The following is an 18,464-nucleotide window of genomic DNA, read 5'->3' on the forward strand; positions in this document are numbered from 1 at the left end:
AAGGTCAACAAACAGACCTTGAATTATTTACAGATTTTTCCTTTTCTGTCATTGGTTTGTTGTTATTGTTTTGTTTTGTTTTCTTTTGTTGCTTTGTTTTGCTCCCCGCTTGCTTTTGTGCATATTATTATCTCTGCAGGTCTATCTAGATAAGATAGGCAGGATAAACAATCTGGAGGACAAAATGATTGGACCAATGGTCCCAGGGGGCATGGGAGAGGGGGAGGTAGGGGAAAGGAAGCAGTGTTAACAAACACAGGGACAAGGGAACACATGATCCAAAATTGGTGGTGATAAGGATATAAAAGGACTGGTAGGGCTTGATTAAGGGCAATGTAACCGAAAGGAATTACTGAAACCCAAATGAAGGCTGAGGATGATAGTGGGACCAGAAGAAAGTAAAAGGAAGTAAGAAGAAAGAACTAGGAGATAAAGGGCATTCACAGAGGTCTAAATACAGGTATGTACATATGTAAATATATTTATATATGATGACAGGGAAATAATCTATGTGCATATATTTATAGGTTTAGTTTTAAGGTAGTAGATGGACTTGGGCCTCCAACTCCCTCAATGCAAGAATACTTTCTTCTATTAAACTGGTATTCTATGATGCTTGCCTTCGTGACATGATGGCTGAAGACAAAGTGGGTGCATAAGCATATATGGTGAAGAAAGCTGATGGTACCCGGCTATCAAAAGATATAGCATCTGGGGTCTTAAAGCCTTGAAGATAAACAAGTGGCCATCTAGCTCAGAAGCAACAAAGCCCACATGGAAGAAGCACACCAGTCTGTGTGATCATGGGGTATTGATGGGATGAGGTATCAGGCATCAATGACCCAGAACAAAAAATCATATTGATATGAATGAGGGGAAGGCAGAGTGGAGACCCAAAGCCATCTGTAGGCAATTGGACATCCGCTCAGAAAAGGGTCACAAGGAAGAGACGAGCCAGTCAGGGTGCAGTATAGTACTGAGAAACATACAACTTCCTTCTAGTTCTTTAATGCTTCCTCCCCTGCTGACTATCATGACTCCAATTTTCCCTTAAAAATCTGGCTAGACCAGAGCATGTACATGGGTACAAATTTGAGCTCTTGACAGATGGAATCCAAGACAGATAAACCCCTCAGGAACAGTAGTGGGAGTAGCAATAGCATAAGCATATGGGGTAGGTGGAGTAAAAAGGGGAGAAAGGGAGAATGAATCCCAATGATTGATATAAAACCCCCATTCCCCAAGGGGGAACCAACAACAGAAAAATGGGTGAAGGGAGACAGCAGTGGTGTAAGATATGAAAACAATAATAATTTATAATTTATCAAGGGGCAACAAGGGTGGGGGAGGGAGGGAAAAACGGGAGCTGATATAAGTTTTCAAGTAGAAAGAAAATATTTTGAAAATGATGATGGCAACATATGTACACATATGCTTGATACAATTGATATATGGATTGTTATAAGAGCTGTAAGAGCCCCAATAAAATGATTTTTTTAAAAAAAGCTCCCCTATTATGTGAGCTTCACATTCCTAGGTAATTTGGAAATGAACTCTCACTTTGGAGCAATTTTCTTTTGTTTTGCTGCCCTTGGCCAACATTTTTATTAGTTGGCAAAAATTCTGGGGATGTTCCCCTCAAAATGGTAATGACTCATTTTTAAACTAGTTTTAAGTGAGATACAGCTCCAAGTTATTTCCTTGAGGGTCCTTCCTCCTCCTCCTCCTCCTTTGGCAACAGTAACATCCAAAACTCAAGACTCATTGCCACTGAGTCAGTCCCAACTCCCCAGGGCCGTATAGGACAGAAGAGAAGGGCCCATATGCGTTCTTGTACTATAAATGTTTATGGGAGTAGAAGGTGTCATCTCTCTCCCTGTCTGACAGGCAGTTTTGAACAGCTGCTATCTATTAACACCAAAGTATATCTCATTTTTATCTCTACTGTAAAACTCATTAACAGAAACGTGGTAAAGGTTGACAGCAGTTGGCATAAGATATGAAAATAATAATAATTTATACTTTATCAAGGGGTCATGTGGGTGGGAGCAGGGAGGGAGGGAAAATTGAGGAGCTGATACCAAGGGCTCAAATGGAAAGTAAATGTTTAGAAAATGATGATGGCAACATATGTACAAAGATGCTTGCTACAATGGGTGTGTGGAATGGTATAAGAGCTCAATAAAATGATCAAAATACTGTCTAGTCATTGCTGCAGCAGGGACTTGTCCAGCATCGTTTCAGTAATACAGTTGCCGACTTAGCCTTGAGTGTGGGGAGCCTCGGCCTGAGGCCTTCACATCTGCCACAGCTACAGGGACTCGATGCCTTCATCCATCCCATCATCTGTGCACTTGCATTGATGTACACATGTGCCTCCAACCAGACCTCCTTTCTATGTGAAAGTATAACCGAGACCATTGCGCTAATACATAGTGGCAAATGACACCGCAATCGTGAAGCTCAGGCTCATCAGTGCTTTTATATTATTGCTGAGCTCATTATGGTGGAAAGTAGGACACACGGTGATTTTGTGTTTGTTAATAAAGCATTTGATTAAGCAAACTTGTTTGGAAAGTTCCACTGCTTTCTAGTCAATTACAGCTGGGTAAGTGTGGGCAGTGCCACCTGGAATGGGCATGCCTATAAGCTGTGTCCTTCTCTGAGAGGAAGCACTGGGGATGGCAGCTGAGGCTCCCCTTGACCATCCACTGGACTGCCACGAACTTGGATGAACAAGCAGAATAAGGAGTTTACTTTTGCAATGTTGTTTTTGACCCTCCTGTGGTTTATCTAAGAGCGCTGGTGGCATCATGGTTATGTGTTGGGCTGCTAAGCAAGAGGTTAGCAGTTTGAACCCCCAGCCTTTTCCCGGGAGGAGATGAGGCTTTCAACTCCCATAAAAAGCTAGTCTTGGAAACCCACAGAGCAAGTCTCCTGCATCCTACAGGGTGGCTATGAGTTGGAATTGACACACTGGCAGTGAGTTTAGTTCTTAATTTTTGGTTTGGTATATTATCTGATACATGAGGATCATACTGAAGAGCTGATATTTCCATTTGGGGAGCTGGCCAATAATTTCTGATATGATTTAAAAAATTTTTCTTCCTTTTCTTTTCTCCCATAAGCACTCCAACTTCTCTTCTGCCAACTCTTATCATTCATCCTATGGTATTAGTATTTTGTATAACTAGAAGGACGGACAGTGCGGGTTATAATCTTGTCCTGAAAGTGTCAACCCAGTGTCACCATTTTTCATGTAGAGAAACTGCTATTAACACATACCTTAAAAGAATTATACAAGATGGTGTGCTTGGAAATAACTTATATTAACACATTCATCAGAAGATTCTTGGGGAAAAGAAAGATACAGAGGCAAATACTGGCAGTGGGCAGTGAGCCCCTGGTAAGTCTGACTCTGTTGGCAGTAGGTGGGTATGTAAGACTGGCTCAATACAACTACATGAAAGAGTCAGGCCATCCACCTCCTTTCTGGTTCTGTGCCTACAGGGAAATTGCTGTTTTTTTTATTTGGTTTCCTTGGTAGTCTTGCCTATGGGAGAGAAGATGTGAGGTTCATGTGGATTCTGGGCAGTCTAATCTCTCAGTTGGCTTTTTGTTTGTTTTTGTTCTTCAACTGAGGAGAACAAAAAAGGGGGGTAAGAGGGCTTTCTGATAATTTTGTCTTCATATCTAAGCTAATTTTCAAAGAAAAAGCAAAAATAAATAAAATAAAGCCACAGCCAACCACTGAGTAGAGAGGACATATCAAGAAATGATATGAGTTTATAGAGGGCTATGAATAGCCCAAATCAGGAAGCAGTTTGATTATTGGTGGCATCTTGGGACTCCTAAAGGCTTTGAAAAATTAAAATTTAGCGAAATATAGCAAGAGAAAATGAAGTTTAGAGAAGGGTATTGAAAACAATTTCACTATACGAAACTGGGTCTTAGAAACAGAGTGAAAGGTAGGTTTGGGCAGTGGGAGTCTCTTTAAGTGCCATTTGTGTCCTTTGATTTGCTCCTATCCTTCATTCAGCAGGTCCTTGCTGACTGGCACAATAGGTACTCTGTTCATGGCTGACTTTCCCTGCCCCAGACCTGGAACCTGCCATTGGGATTATGCAAGCATCAAAATAAGTAATCACAAATAAATTGTGACAGTAATAAATTAATTTTATCCACTGAAAAATTAAGACACCCTGCTCTGCTGCTATACTGCTACTAATCAGTATATCAGTAGATGTCTTTATGAGTATCAATATAACAGAGCTTCAATGTATCTCCCCCACAGAATACAGATTAATTACAAATGGGGAGGGGGGCAGCGCAATAGAGAAACAAAAACACTTCACAGTATAGGAACTGTTTGGGCTCTTTCTGATCCAAGGACACACTGAAATTGTGTTTTATCTGAGTGAGAATAAGGAAACACAGAATCACTTCTATGTTATTCTGACAAAGAAGCATCACTTTCCTCTGTGAAGAAACACCAGGCAAACTTAAGTGGACAGATGTTCCATCAGGTCAAGGTCATGGATGTCTAGAAGAGATGAAAGGCCCGCCCCAGAATGAATGACCCCACAGAGATTCTGGGAGCAGTGCAAAATCATGAATGGGGGCCAAGCATTATTACACTGCAGTGTTGATTTTTGGATTTTGCTGATGGTATTATGGTTACATAGAATTAAAGGTGAAAGTGAAAGAGTTCAGCGGGACAATTTACTCAGGCAAAATACAGTCTTTTGCATTGCACTTGGACATAGGCTGGAATTTTTAAAAAGGTAAAAAATGTTGTTTATAAGAACTAACTTAAAGATGATCTTTTTCGGGTATGGTGAAGATTATTATTAATATGAGGAGAGCCTTTTTAATTGGTTGAAAATGAATTCATGGGAGAGTTATGTCAGAGATTCAGGTCTTTAACTTCAAGTCTTTATTTCTTAATGAGTCCCTTTGCAGAGCCATGGTAGACCCAAGGAAGATAAATAATTAAATCATGAATAGTAAAAGTGAGATGAGATGGATAACAGAAGAATAGGGGGTTGTAGGCAGTGAAACCTAAAAACTAACTTGGGGTGTCCTCATTGCCCAAGCAAAGGAATAAAAGTTCCAGAGTGTTTATTATGCATGGTAAGGAAGCATCCCAGAAATCAGGGGAGCAGCTGTGAACTTTCAGAGCAATTTTGATGCAGAAATGTCAAGGGTCATTGAAAAATAAATGCACCGCATCCTTAACATTATACTTACGGGAAGTACAATGAGATTCCCACAGAGTTATGTATTACCCAACCCCCAGTAACAATCTCAGACGATGGGAGAATTCTAGTAGCAAATTCCAGGACGAAAGTCAGTTCTGACTCCAACAGGAAATCTGTAAAGAGCACACAGCTTTTCCCCAGAGTTGCTGGTGTCTTTGAATAGTCGGCTTGCAAGTTAGCAGTTTTGAATTACCTGATGGCACCACTACAGCTCCTTAGAACGTTCCCTAGTCACCGGGAAGTGGCAGCTTACCACAATGATGCAGGTGATGTGCTCTGCAGAAGAGTTGACGCCCAGACCTGGGGTTCTGCTTTCCCTCTGGCTAGCTGTGTGACCTTAGGCCAGGTGCTTTAACTGTCCTGAGACTGAAGTTTTGAGTTTCTGAAATGGGAAAATCACATTGGCTCCTCATGGGTTATTGGGACTTAATTAGAGGACCGAATTTGGCACATTGAAAGAATTCAATGAAAGCTACCCATTAATATAATTTCCATATTTCACAGAAGATAATGAAATCCTGTATTTCAAAACTCGGCCAAGCCTTTCATGATAATATCAAAAAAGACAAGGGTAAACAAGAGGCAGTGGTCTTAATGATCCTGTTCTGCTTCTAGAGCTTGATCTCACAGCCCTGGTTTTCCATCAGCAGTAAACAACGAGAGTAGGTATAAGGGTGGGGAAGTGGGAAAAAAAGGGATTCTTGCATCATCCATATCAGGCTACCCAATCTGATGGAGTCGCCGTTTCTTCATTTACAAAGAGGGATGGCGTTTACACATCTTCCTCTTGCAGGGTTTGGGGAAGATTAAATGACACATATAGACCCAAACTAAACTCACTGCTGGAGAGGACAGGGTAGAACTGCCCCTGTGGGGTTCTGACACTAACTCTTTACGGGAGTAGAAAGCCTCATCTTTCTCTCGAGCAGTGGCTGGTAGTTTCAAACTTCCAACTATGTGGTTAACAGCCCAATGCATAGCTACTACGACACGAGGGCTCTTTGACACGTAGGGGAACACATTGCTAATCTACTTCGTCACTCTTTCCAGCTGGACTCTGATCGGGCCCTAAAATGCTTCTCAAGAGTCTTTTAGGCACTTGTCACCAATCAATCAGATCGAAATCTAATTGGGACTCAGAAGCCCCTTGATTTAGCTGGAAGTTTGTTTTTATTAGCAGCTGTATAGGCAGTCCGAGAATCTGGTGTCAAATACTGTCTGGGCCTGTGCCATCCCCACAATTGGCTGTACAACAGATTCCTGTGATCCGGGGGGTTTCTTTTCTTCTTCTTTTTAATCATTTTACTGGGGACTCGTACAACTCTTATCACAATCCATCCATCCATCTATTGTGTCAAGCACTTTTGTACATTTGTTTCCATCATCATTGTCAAAACATTTGTTTTCTGCTTGAGCCCTTGATATCAGCTCCTCATTTTTCCCTCCTTCCCCACTCCTCCCTCCCTCATGAACCCTTGATCATTTATTATTATTATTTTGTCATATCTTATACTGTCCAATGTCTACCTTCACCCACTTTTCTGTTGTCTGTCCCCAAGGGTTCCTCCTTTCTACCCCACCCTCCCACCATCCTCCCGGTATTGCTACTCTCAGCACTGGTCCTGAAGGGATCATCTGTCCTGGGTTCCCTGGGTTTCCAGTTCCTATCTGCACCAGTGTACATCCTCTGGTCTAGCCAGATTTGTAAGTTAAAATTGGGATCATGATAGTGGGTGGGGAGCATTTAGGAACTAAAGGAAAGTTGTATGTTTCATTGTTGCTACACTACACCCTGATTGGCTCGTCTCCTCCCCACGACCCTTCTGTAAAGGGAAGAAGTCCAGTTGCCTACAGATGGATCTTGGGTCCCCAATCTGTACTCCCCCTCATTCACAGTGATTTGATTTTTTGTTCTTGGATGCCTGATAGCTGATCCCTTCTCCCCCTCATGATCACACAGGCTAGTGTGTTTCTTCCATGTGGGCTTTGTTGCTTCTGAGTTACATGGCTGCCTGTTTATCTTCAAGTCTTTAAGACCCTAGATGCTATATCTTTTGATAGCTGGGCACCATCAGCTTTCTTCACCACATTTGCTTATGCACCCGCTTTGTCTTCTGCGATCGTGTCAGGAAGGTGAGCATCATGAAATTCCAGTTTAATAGAACTGGAATTTAAAAGTGTTCTTTCATTGAGGGAGTACTTGAGTTGAGGCCCAATGCCCTTCTGCTACCTTAATACTAAACCTACAAATATATGGACATAGATCTATTTTGCCACCCTCATATATAAATATATTTACATATGTACATGCCTTTATTTAGACCTCTATAAATACTCTTTGCCTCCTAGTTCTTTCCTCTATTTCCTTTTACTTTCCTCTTGTCCCACTATCATGCTCAGCCTTCATTTGGGTTTCAGTAATGCCTCTCAGTTACATTACCCTTGATCACGCCCTACCAGGCCTCCTACACCCTCATCACCACTGATTTTGATCACTTGTTCCCTTGTCCCTGGGTTGGTTAACACCACTTCCTTTTTCCCAACCTTCCCCTCTCCTATCTCCTCCTGGAACCATTGGTCCTGTTGTTTTCTCCTCCATATTGTTCATCCAGCCTATCTTATTTAGACAGACCTGCAGAGTAATAACACGCACAAAAACAAGACAGAGCAAAACAAAGCAACAAAAGGAAACAAAACATCAACAACGCCAAAAAGCCTATGACAAAAAACTAAAACAACAACAACAAAGAAAAGGCTGTAATTATTTCAAGGCCTGTTTCTTGGCCTTTAGGAGTGTTTTCCAGTTGAGTCTGATGGGGTGCCACACCCTGGTCCCATATCTATTTTTTGTATTCCCTGGGGACTTTGTTGCTCTGCTCCCCTTGATGTTCTGTTCCACGCCCTTAGTGTTTTGCCTTGGTATGGTGGGATCAGATCGGGTGCAATTCCCACACTGTGTCTCCAGTATTGTCCCTTGTATGGCTATGGGTCAGTGAGTTATGTTGTGTCACACAGTGGGGCTGGCCATATGGTCTTCTCTGTAGGTTGGCTGCTCTGAGTGGGAATATTTTTTTCAAGGCTTGGTGGGCCAGGATGTGCTCCACTCTCTCTTCCTCCCCCTTCATTTTCTCCTGTGTGCTCTGATCAGACATGTTCCTCTCCCTGAGCTGCAGCTTCAGTGCTGTCCTCTGAAATAAATTCTTCTAGGGGTTGGGGGGGGAGGTGTATACGTAGTTGGGATTGGGGCCAACCCCAATCCAGAGGGTTTTCATTGGTTGATTTTGGAAGTAGATGGCCACGTCTTCCTTCTAGTCTGTCTTAGTCTAGAAGCTCCATGATATCTCTTCAGTACAATGGCAACATGCAGCATTCCACTGATAGATGGATGTGTGAGATGCACTTGCCAGGAATTCAACTCTGGTATTCTGAATGGAAGGTGAGAATTCTACCACGGAACCACCTCGCTTGTAAGTCTAAAGTAAGTTTAGTTACAGGACATAGAAAAACAAACAGTTGAGTGGAAAATACTTTGTGATGTTAAAGAGGCTAGTTGCCGTAGAGTCGTGTCAAGGTAGCGTTTTTCATGGATTAAGAAGTGAGAATGCAGGGTAATTTGAGGCAGCTGAATTAGAATTACCTTTAGAATTGGGTGGGAGGCCTGTGTGATCATGAGGTGGTGATGGGATCAGGTATTAGACATCAGAAGACCTAGAACACGCAATCATATTGCTGCAAATGAGATGGGGTGGGGTGGGTGGAGTAGAGACCCCAAACCCTTCTGTAGACAATTGGACATCCCCTCACAGAAGGTCACAAGGAAGGGATGAGCCAGCCAGGGTGCAGTATAGCACTGACAAACATACAAATTTCCTCTAGTTCTTTAATGAAGCTTTCCTCTCATTCTATAATGCTTCCTCCCCACCTCCCCTGCCATGACTCTCATGACCCCAGTTCTACCTTACAAATCCAGCATGATCAGAGCATGTACACTGGTATAGATAAGAGCTCTGGACATACAGAGTCCAGGACAGATAACCCCCTCAGGAATAGTAATGGGAGTAACGATACCATGAGGGTAGGGTTAAGGTGGGGGAGAAAGAGATAATTATAACAATGATCGATGGACAACCACCCCCCTCACAAGATGGATGAACAACAGAAACGTGGGTGAAAGGAGATAGCGGTCAGTGTAAGATATGGCAAAATAATAATAATTTATAAATTATCAGGGTTCATGAGGTAGGGAGGGTAGCGGTGGGGAGAAGGAAAAAATGAGGAAGCTGATACCAAGGGCTGAAGTAGAAAGAAAATGTTTCGAAAAGGATGATGACAACATATGTACCAATGTGCTTGACACAATGGATATATAGATTGTGATAAGAGCTGTAAGAGCCCCCAATACAAATGATTTTTTAAAAAATTGGTGGGCAAAGGAAAGGTGAAGTGAAACCATAACTGAGTTCAAGGCAGGTAGAGTGAGTGACAGTCTTTGCTTACTTTTGCTGTGTGAATTTGCTTTTTGATTTTGAATGGGTCAGGGCAACTTGAACATAGTTGTAAGAGAGAGTTAATGAGTCACCGGAAAGATGCAACCAAAGGAGGTAATTGCTGAAACAAAGTCTCTGAAGGAAACGGGATTGGGAAAGGACCATCGCAAAGGCCAAGGATCAGTCTTGGAAGGAAGAAATGATTCTTCAATGAGGCAAGAAAGAAGGAAGGAACAACAAGATGGCAATGCAGAATCTTTGGGAAAGGAAGGAAGTAAACGATGCAAGCTTATAATTGTGATGGCCATTGGCCCTGGGAATGGAGACCCTGCAAGACCTTAGAAATGTCACCGGAAGAGCCACCGCGTCTTCCCAATGAACCCGAGAGCTGGGCCATCCATGCCCATACGGTTAAGAGCACGTTAAGTTTCTGATTGTGGAAGCTACCTGCCACCAGCTTGGACAAACACTAGTCTGAGGTAGGACTCTGATCAGCCCCTCATGGTTTGTCTGCAGCTGTTTGTGTCTGCTCTTGTTCATCTCACACCTTCTGTAACTAAGACTCATTTGGAAGAAAAGCAGGCCCCGGAAGACAAGGTTTGGGGCAAAATTTCTAGAAAGCAAGAAATAATAAAAAGCACCCAAAATGACTACTGCTACTACACACACACACACACACACACACACACACACACACACACACTCCCACTACTAAATAATTGCGAGGAGAAGTATCAATGACTAGAATGTATACGTGCTAAAAGCATTCTGGGCAGCATTAAAAGTTTTGCAAGATCCTTCTCAACAGTCCACACCATTAACATTAAACTCATAAACCTGTGGTGGGCTTATGTGGAACAAGGAATCACATGTAGGCCAGTGTGGGACTCATCTAAAATCTGTCTTCCTTCTATTCATAATAATATAGCTGCAAAAAAATCACATTTCTTTCTAAAATGAAAACTCTTTAGGGGAAATGAAATTTAAAAATTAATAATGGACACTATTAAAGATATAAGCAATTGAGTGCAATATTTCCAAACTTACCTTCCAAATACCAAAAGGGAATAATTTGAGGAAATTATTCAGTGCCCCTTACCTAAAATATCCAGTGGCTGAGAGACTAATGCTTTGAGTAAAAGCTTCATTGACCTGAAAAAGAGGAATTGTTTTCAAAGGACAGATATAAAATGGGACAAACAAAAAGAAATACGGGAAATAACCATTTTGTGGATGCCATGCTTTTTAAGAAACAAATTAGTATTGGGAATATTATCTTGCTGAAAGAATAACACATCTGATGCCCACGTGGGATTTGACACAAACTCAAGATGCACAATTGGCATTGTGTAATTCCCTAGAGAGCAAAGTTCGGTCTGGGTAGTTCTGTCTAAAGAATAAATGAAAACGTGGAAAGGACAAAATCTGTAGCAATATAGATACAAACCCTCAAACAACGTCTCATAAAAGTTCTCCATATTCCTGTCCCATATATGGGGTATTGGGCCTCAGTTGGAGCTACAGCTATGGCTGGAACGGATATACAGGTTTCAGAAGTTACTTTGGTAGGTAATGCATGTTCTGACAGTGGGTCTGCCCATTACTGCATCCTGAGTACTTTCATAACTTCCACTCCCCCAGACTTACCTCAACATCCTGTTTTATTTTGGAAAGAGCAAGAATTAGCACCCAGAAAATACCCATTCAGTCCCCCCATGCATGCCCAAAATGTGTGCGTGGAAAATAGCCTTTACAGAAGGAATTTTTCAAAACCTTATCTAAGAGCAGCTTCTCATGCAAGAACTCCCTTTCAATGTATTGTTTCATTTTCCTTTACATTTTCAATGTGGACTAAATGGTATAGGTTCTCTCTCTCTCTCTCTCTCTCTCTCTCTCTCTCTCTCTCTCTCTCTCTCTCTCTCACACACACACACACACACACACACACACACACACACAGGGTGTGTGCATTTAAATGAGAATAGCTGTTAACACCTCTGATCCACTGTTCCAGGTAGGCTATAGATGTCTAGCTGAACTGGGCATTTCTGCTCAGTCATACCTGGTTGTGAGATGTATAGTTGATGTGAGTATATATTTGCTACTCAAAGTACGGCCCAGCCTCTAGGCTCGAGCATTGCATAGGAGGAGCTTGATAGAAATATAGACTCCCAGGCTACTTCCCGCACCGATGACAGTAAATCAGAATCTGTACTCTAACAAGATGCCAGGTGATTCATCTGTTAATTAAAGACTGAGAATCACTGACCTGTGCTGTTCAGGGGAGAGGGGAAGCAGTTGGGGACTAAGATATGGCTGGCCATGTGTCTCTACCAATGGGCTGTGCAGGCATCACGGACACTTGGTACTCACCCACTCCTCCCAGGAACCTTGAGGACTTTGGCTGATGATGGGTTCCAGGCGTCTCAGCAGAGTCTGACAAGCATTCTGCAGGTGGAAAAGGACAGCAATGTCTGCCAATTCAAGTGCAATCACGTTTGTCACCTTATACTAACCATTCCTCCCCACTCACTCCGAGCAGCGCTTCCTGCTGTTGTACACCACAGCACCTAACAACACCACCGCCATCGTTTGGTCTGTGCCATATCTAGTCACAGTCTTGGTGTTCCCTGCAGTCGGGAGCTGAGCTGGGACAGTGAGAGCGACTTCGGAAGGTCTGGTGAGATGCCCCGAGGGTGAAGACAGAGTGCAATTCTCATTCGCTTCGTTCGACCTAACCAGCTTTGGATTTACATGCTCGGCGTGTAAACCATAAAAACCAACCAAACACACGGCCATTGGGTTGACGCTGACTCACAACAACCCTACAGGAGAGGGTTAAATGCCCCCCCGTGAGTTTCTGAGACTGGAACTGTTGAAGGCTCCCTTACAGAATGCGGCCTCCTTAGCCAGACTAGGAGAACCACGCTGCAGGCCAGTGAGCACCCGAGCTCTTCCTAGACCAGGCACGTCAGGTTGGAGGACGGCTCTGCTGCTTTGCCCGGACAGGAGTGACTGGCACTCCCCACATTGTGGTGCCCTCTCCCATGATTTGGAGACACCAACTATAGGACAAATGTAGGACTTTGCTCAGAGCCATCCCCGTCGACACTGGCAGTGTTTGCGTTAACATCAGTAGCTTCTTTTAGTCACAGAAGTACTCTGCTGTGGGTGATGCTGTCACCCTAAAATCTACCTTGGCGGCCGTTTCCAATATGAAATATAAAATTAGAGAGCTCGTGATTTTCTGTCATTCTAGGTGCACCCATGGTGCGTTGTTAAGAAATGCTCACAATACAAATGTTCACAAAGTTACCAGATATTAAATAATTGACTCTTGGCATTGATACTGAAGTTCCATTGCCTGAACCAGAGAGATCTCTCCCACACTGCACTTGCCCTCTTCCCATCCCCAGACACTCAATATAATTTCTCTCTATTCCATTGAAAGAGCTGGTGGGTCATCTTTCTTCTCATCTGAGGAGGTCTTTTACGGAGGGTTTGTTAAAACTGCTCTGCTTGGCCTCAGAGAGTGATATGATAAAGATAGAGAAGTTGTGCCAATGTACATTCGAAAGCTTCAAAGAGATAACTCCCTTGCTTTGACAAGCAAGCTTTCAATACAGAGTTCAAGAGACATGCTCCCTCTGAGGATTTTCCCGGTGTTGCCTTCCTCCTGTGGGATTCCATGGTCAGGCTAGGGACGAATGGACAGTACTGCAAATAATCTTTCAGGAGAGAAGTAGTGTTTTTTGCTTTTGGGAAGTTATGGTTTTGATAATATGTTCTTAAAACACCTCTATTTTTTTTAAGGCAAAACAGATTTATGCTGCTAAATAATACCCGAGGCCTACTCTTTCAGGTGGAACAGAGAAACACAAAGAGATGGTATTTTACTCTATTATGCTCAATGCCCATGTGAAAAAAAAAACAGGAAGAATTTTCTAGACTAGAGCAGAGGAAAAGGAGGCTGGGATTTAAAAGAAGTTTCTCACTGCCATTGAGTCAATGATAACTCTTAGTGACCCTACCAGACAGGGTAGAACTGTCCATGTGGGAATCTGAAACTATAACTGTGAGAGTAGAAAGTCCCATCTTTCTTCCACAAGAGTGGCTGGTGGTAGCCTGTGTGATCACGAGGTGCCAAAGGGATCAGTTATCAGGCATCAAAGAAGAAAAAAAACATATCATTGTGTGCTCACCTCTCAGATATGATTGCTGAAGACAAATGTGTACATAGCAAATGTGGTGAAGAAAGCTGATGGTGCCCAACTATCAAAGGATATAGCATCTGGGGTCTCAAGAGTTTAAAGGTAAACAAGCGGCCATTTAGCTGAGAAGCAACAAAGTCCACATGGAAGAAGCACACCAGCCTGTGTGATTACGAGGTGCCAAAGGGATCAGTTATCAGGCTTCAAAGAACAAAAAATCATATCATTGTGTGCTCACCTCCCCAATACGTTAACTGAAGACAAATGGGTGCATAAGCAAATGTGGTGAAGGAAGCTGATGGTGCCCGGCTATCAAAAGATATAGCGTGTGGGATCTTAAAGACTTGAAGGTAAACAAGTGGCCACCTAGCTTGGAAGCAAAATAACCCACATGGAAGAAGCACACCAGCCTGTGGGATCGCAAGGTGTCAAAGGGATCAGATATCAGGCATCAAAGAACAAAAAAAATCACATCATTGTCAATGAGGGGGAGTGTAGAGTGGGGACCCAAAGCCAATCTGAGGTAACTGGACATCGCCTTACAGAAGGGTCATGGGGAGAAGATGAGTCAGTCAGGGCGCAGTGTAGCAACAATGAAACATACAACTTTCCTCTAGTTCTGAAATGATTCCTCCCTCCACTATCATGATCCCAATTCTACCTTACAAATCCGGCTAGACCAGAGGATGTACACTGGTACAGCTAGGAACTGGAAGCACAGGGAATCCAGGACGGATGATCCCTTCAGGACCAGTGATGAGAGTGGCAATACCAGGAGGGTGGGGTACAGAGGGGGAACTGATTACAAGGATTTACATATAACATCATCCTTAGGGGGTTGGAAACAGAAAAGTGGGTGAAGGGAGATGTTGGACAGTGTAACATATGACAAAATAATAATTTATAAATTATCGAGGGTTCATGAGGGAGGGGAAGGAGTGAGGGGGGTCATTGAGGAGCTGATGCCAGGGGTTTAAATGGAGAGCAAATGTCTTGAGAATGATGAGGGTAATGAATGTACAAATGTACTTTATACAATTGATGTATGTATGGATTGTGATGAGTTGTATGAGCCCCCAATAAAATGATTAAAAAATAAAAAAGAGTGGCTTGTGGTAATAAAGCCCACATGGATGAAGCACACCAGCCTGTGTGATCATCACCACATATGGATGGCATCAGGTATCAGGCATCAGAAGACACAAAACAATCACATTGGGGTGAATGAGGAGGGTCAGAATGGAGACCCAAAGCCCATCTGTAGACAATTGGACATCCCCTTACGGAAGGTTTACAAGGAAGGAATGAGTCAGCCAGGGTGTAGTGTAGCACTAATGAAACACACAGCATTCTAGTTTTTTAATGCTTCCTCCCCACCACTATCATGACCCGGTTCTACCTTACAAATCTGGCTAGGCTGAAGCATGTATATTGGTATAGATAAGAGCTCTTGACAACTGGAATCCAGGACAGATAAGCCCCTCAAGAACAGTAATGGGAGTAGTGATACCATGAGGGTAAGGAGAAGGTGAAGGAAGAAGGGGGAGAAAGGGGGGGACCAATTGCAATGATCAACATATAACACCCCCCACACACACACACTGAGGGGGATGAACAACAGAAACATGGGTGAAGAGATAGTGGATGGTGTAAGATATAAAAATAATAATTATTTATAATTTATCAAGGGGTCACAAGGGTAGAAAGTGGGGGAGGGAGGACAAAAAGAAGAGCTGATTCTGGGGTTCTGGTGAAAAGAGAATGTTTTGAAAATGATGATGGCAACATATGCACAAATGTGATCGACACAATTGATGTATGGATTGTGATAAGAGCTGTAAGAGCCCCCAATAAAATGACATTTTTTAAAAAGTGGCTGGTGGTTTCAAACTGCTGACCTTATAGACCACAGCCCAGTGCATAACCACCACGCCAGGGAAGCCAGTAAAGTCATCACCTGCACGGCTTTTCCATTGACATCTGCACCTGTGGATCCTCCTGTGCCTATTGTGTTGGGCACTGTCACAGTGTTCATCTCACCAAGGTGTATGTAAGACATGGGTATCTTTAATTCACGGCTGGCCACCTGTGCCCAAAACAAGCAGACAGAACGTGTCGGTCAAAGTGAAAATGGAACAACACTGTCGAGCTATTAGCAAAGACTTTCCTCCCCTCTTTTACAAAGTGATAAGGAGATTCCTAATCTATTGTTGAGGTAGACTTCCACAAGCAAACCGAAACGTTCTAAGAGTTTTCACCTTCTTTAAAATAAAAGTTCTCATAGGAGGGCTCTGGGGAAATCTCCCATTGCCGCACGGCATAGGGTGAGAACAGGCTTTCCTGGGGAGTGAGGACTCTCACCAAGCCGCATGGTAGGAAGGGACGAGAAAGGACAGCTTCCATCCTTTATTACCTGCTGGGGCAGCACACTCTGCCGGACAGCAACGTGGAGCCCCATGCTAGAGGGGCACACCTTTTTATAGGGTGCGCTTGAGAATGTGGATTTGTTGAGTGTGGAATCAACAGGCTATGTGGAACTAGGAAGTCTGAACTATAGTCAGGAGTTTCCCGGGAATACTGAGAGAACTTGCATTTTGGACTCCAGGGAAGCTAGAGCCTCGCTGGTAGAGGAAAAGGGCAGGAAACGGCCCTGGCACCCTGGGAAATTGATTTTTGCTGTAGTGCCTATCTCTAGACGGGGAGGTGAGCCTCCCCGCACCCCGTGTCCCAGCTCATTTCTGGGTAATCCAGAGTGACCTCTAGGGACACGGGTGGGCAATTTTGGTCATTGGGTCCCAATGCCTAAAGATTACCAGAAGAATACAAGGTCTGGGACTCCTCTCTGTAGTCCAATGCTGGGCAACAGCCAAGCTGAAGCAACCTTTCTCACCTGTATCATTTTGGTGTTAATACCTTGTCCCAATTCAACTCCACCATGAGCAACCAGCACAGACCCATCCGTGTAGATGTGAACCAGAGCAGCTGCCTGGAAATAAAATTAGAAATGTTTTTGATGTTGTTGTTTATCATAACAACAGTGACAGTGGAAGAGGAAGTGACAAATGAAATTCCAAAAGCCACCATTTACCATTAAAACAGAAAAAGGAGGACTCATTTCATCAAAAGAGTTAGGTCACCCAGAAATGATAAAAGTGGCATTTCACGAAAACTGGGTTCAAGCTTTATGCACATTTTATTGTTAGCATTTAGCTGCAGTTATTTCACTGTTTGTTTTTTGCAGCATTACCTAGTGGTATTAACCTGGTGGCTGTGAGTCAAAACCAACTTCATAGTACCCAACAACAGCTGAATTCAGCTACATTATGAATGCATGCTGGCCCTTGTCCTGGTTTCTGTATCGTTCCTAGCTTGAGGGGACATTCGAGGAGGGGAGCTCCTCACCCTGTGTCTCCTCCTCTGGGAAGCAATACACATTGACCCACATCAGTGACAACCCTGTTGCATTGAGAACTCATTGCTTTTCTGAATCCCGACTTTCTTTGCTCTTAGTTCCCATTAGAGGACTGATAAAAACAAAGGAGTTCATTCACCTTTATCCAAATACGCTAAGCACATTCCCCTCAATTGCCTCTCGGAAGTCCAAAGTAAGCAGAGATGAGCTATCTATACACACATGCCAACGGGTAGTATCCAGGGGGCAACCATCATATAAGTAAGTAACATTGAACTTTTATTTATGAGGCTAGAACATTCAGCGACAGAAATTGGTGATAACCTACTTAGCTTTCTGGAATTTACAAATGAAAAATATTGAATTGGCAAATGTTTATTTTTTTATAGCGCCAAAAAAATACAGCAACGTTTAAGGACATGTCTTCATCTGTATTCAGTTTTGGTTTATAGCGACCGATCAGAACACAGCTGGTCCTGATTCTGGGCCATATTCACAGCCAGTGCTGTGTTTGAGCCCATGGTTGGTCTTGCCACGAGTTTATCATGCAATCTCCATCATGGTTTCCATCCCCAAGGCCTGCTTTTCCACTCACTAATGCTTCTTTAGATCCGTGGCGGAGTCGTGGTTAAGCATTGCGCTGCTAATTGCAGGGTCAGCAGTTTGAAGCCATCAGCAGCTCCTAGAGAGGAAGATGAGACTTCCTACTCCCATGAGGACTTACAGCCTCAGCAATTCACAGGGGCGGCTCTACCCTGACGTAGAGGTAATATGAGTTGGGATAGACTCAATGACTGTGAGCTCCTCCTTTGTTTTCAAATTTTACATTGCAAACATCAACACCACTTGATTTCATCTTTGATCAATTGCAAATTGCAAAAGCTGATAAAACTCTCCAGTTTCTTCATCTTTGACACGCATGGTTTGGTGTGTAAATACGAATAATCGTCATTTATAGCTGGTGTTCCTGGTAGGTGCGTGGATCTCATCCTATCTCTGTCAACATTGTATTTTGAGATAAAACCCCCAACCGAACTCATTGCCATCGAGTCCATGCTAACTCACAGCGACCTGCTGTGGGTTTCTGACACCG

The 18,464-nt window shown here is 43.2% G+C and overlaps 1 protein-coding gene across 1 annotated transcript in view; it reads right to left on the bottom strand.

The window, feature by feature from the left end:
• The window catches only part of LOC142423839 (aldehyde oxidase 3-like), a 118,841-nt gene that overhangs the window by 19,489 nt on the left and 80,888 nt on the right, over positions 1 to 18,464 (bottom strand). The window contains exons 27-30 of the mRNA XM_075528950.1: positions 16,850 to 16,945; positions 15,917 to 16,045; positions 12,122 to 12,196; positions 10,848 to 10,900 (exon numbers count right to left, since the gene is read on the bottom strand). Of these exons, the coding sequence (XP_075385065.1) occupies positions 10,848 to 10,900; positions 12,122 to 12,196; positions 15,917 to 16,045; positions 16,850 to 16,945 (353 nt within the window). The remainder of the gene's footprint in view (positions 1 to 10,847; positions 10,901 to 12,121; positions 12,197 to 15,916; positions 16,046 to 16,849; positions 16,946 to 18,464) is intronic.

This window comes from Tenrec ecaudatus, chromosome 13 (genome assembly GCF_050624435.1).
Source record: "Tenrec ecaudatus isolate mTenEca1 chromosome 13, mTenEca1.hap1, whole genome shotgun sequence".
NCBI lineage: Eukaryota > Metazoa > Chordata > Mammalia > Afrosoricida > Tenrecidae > Tenrec > Tenrec ecaudatus.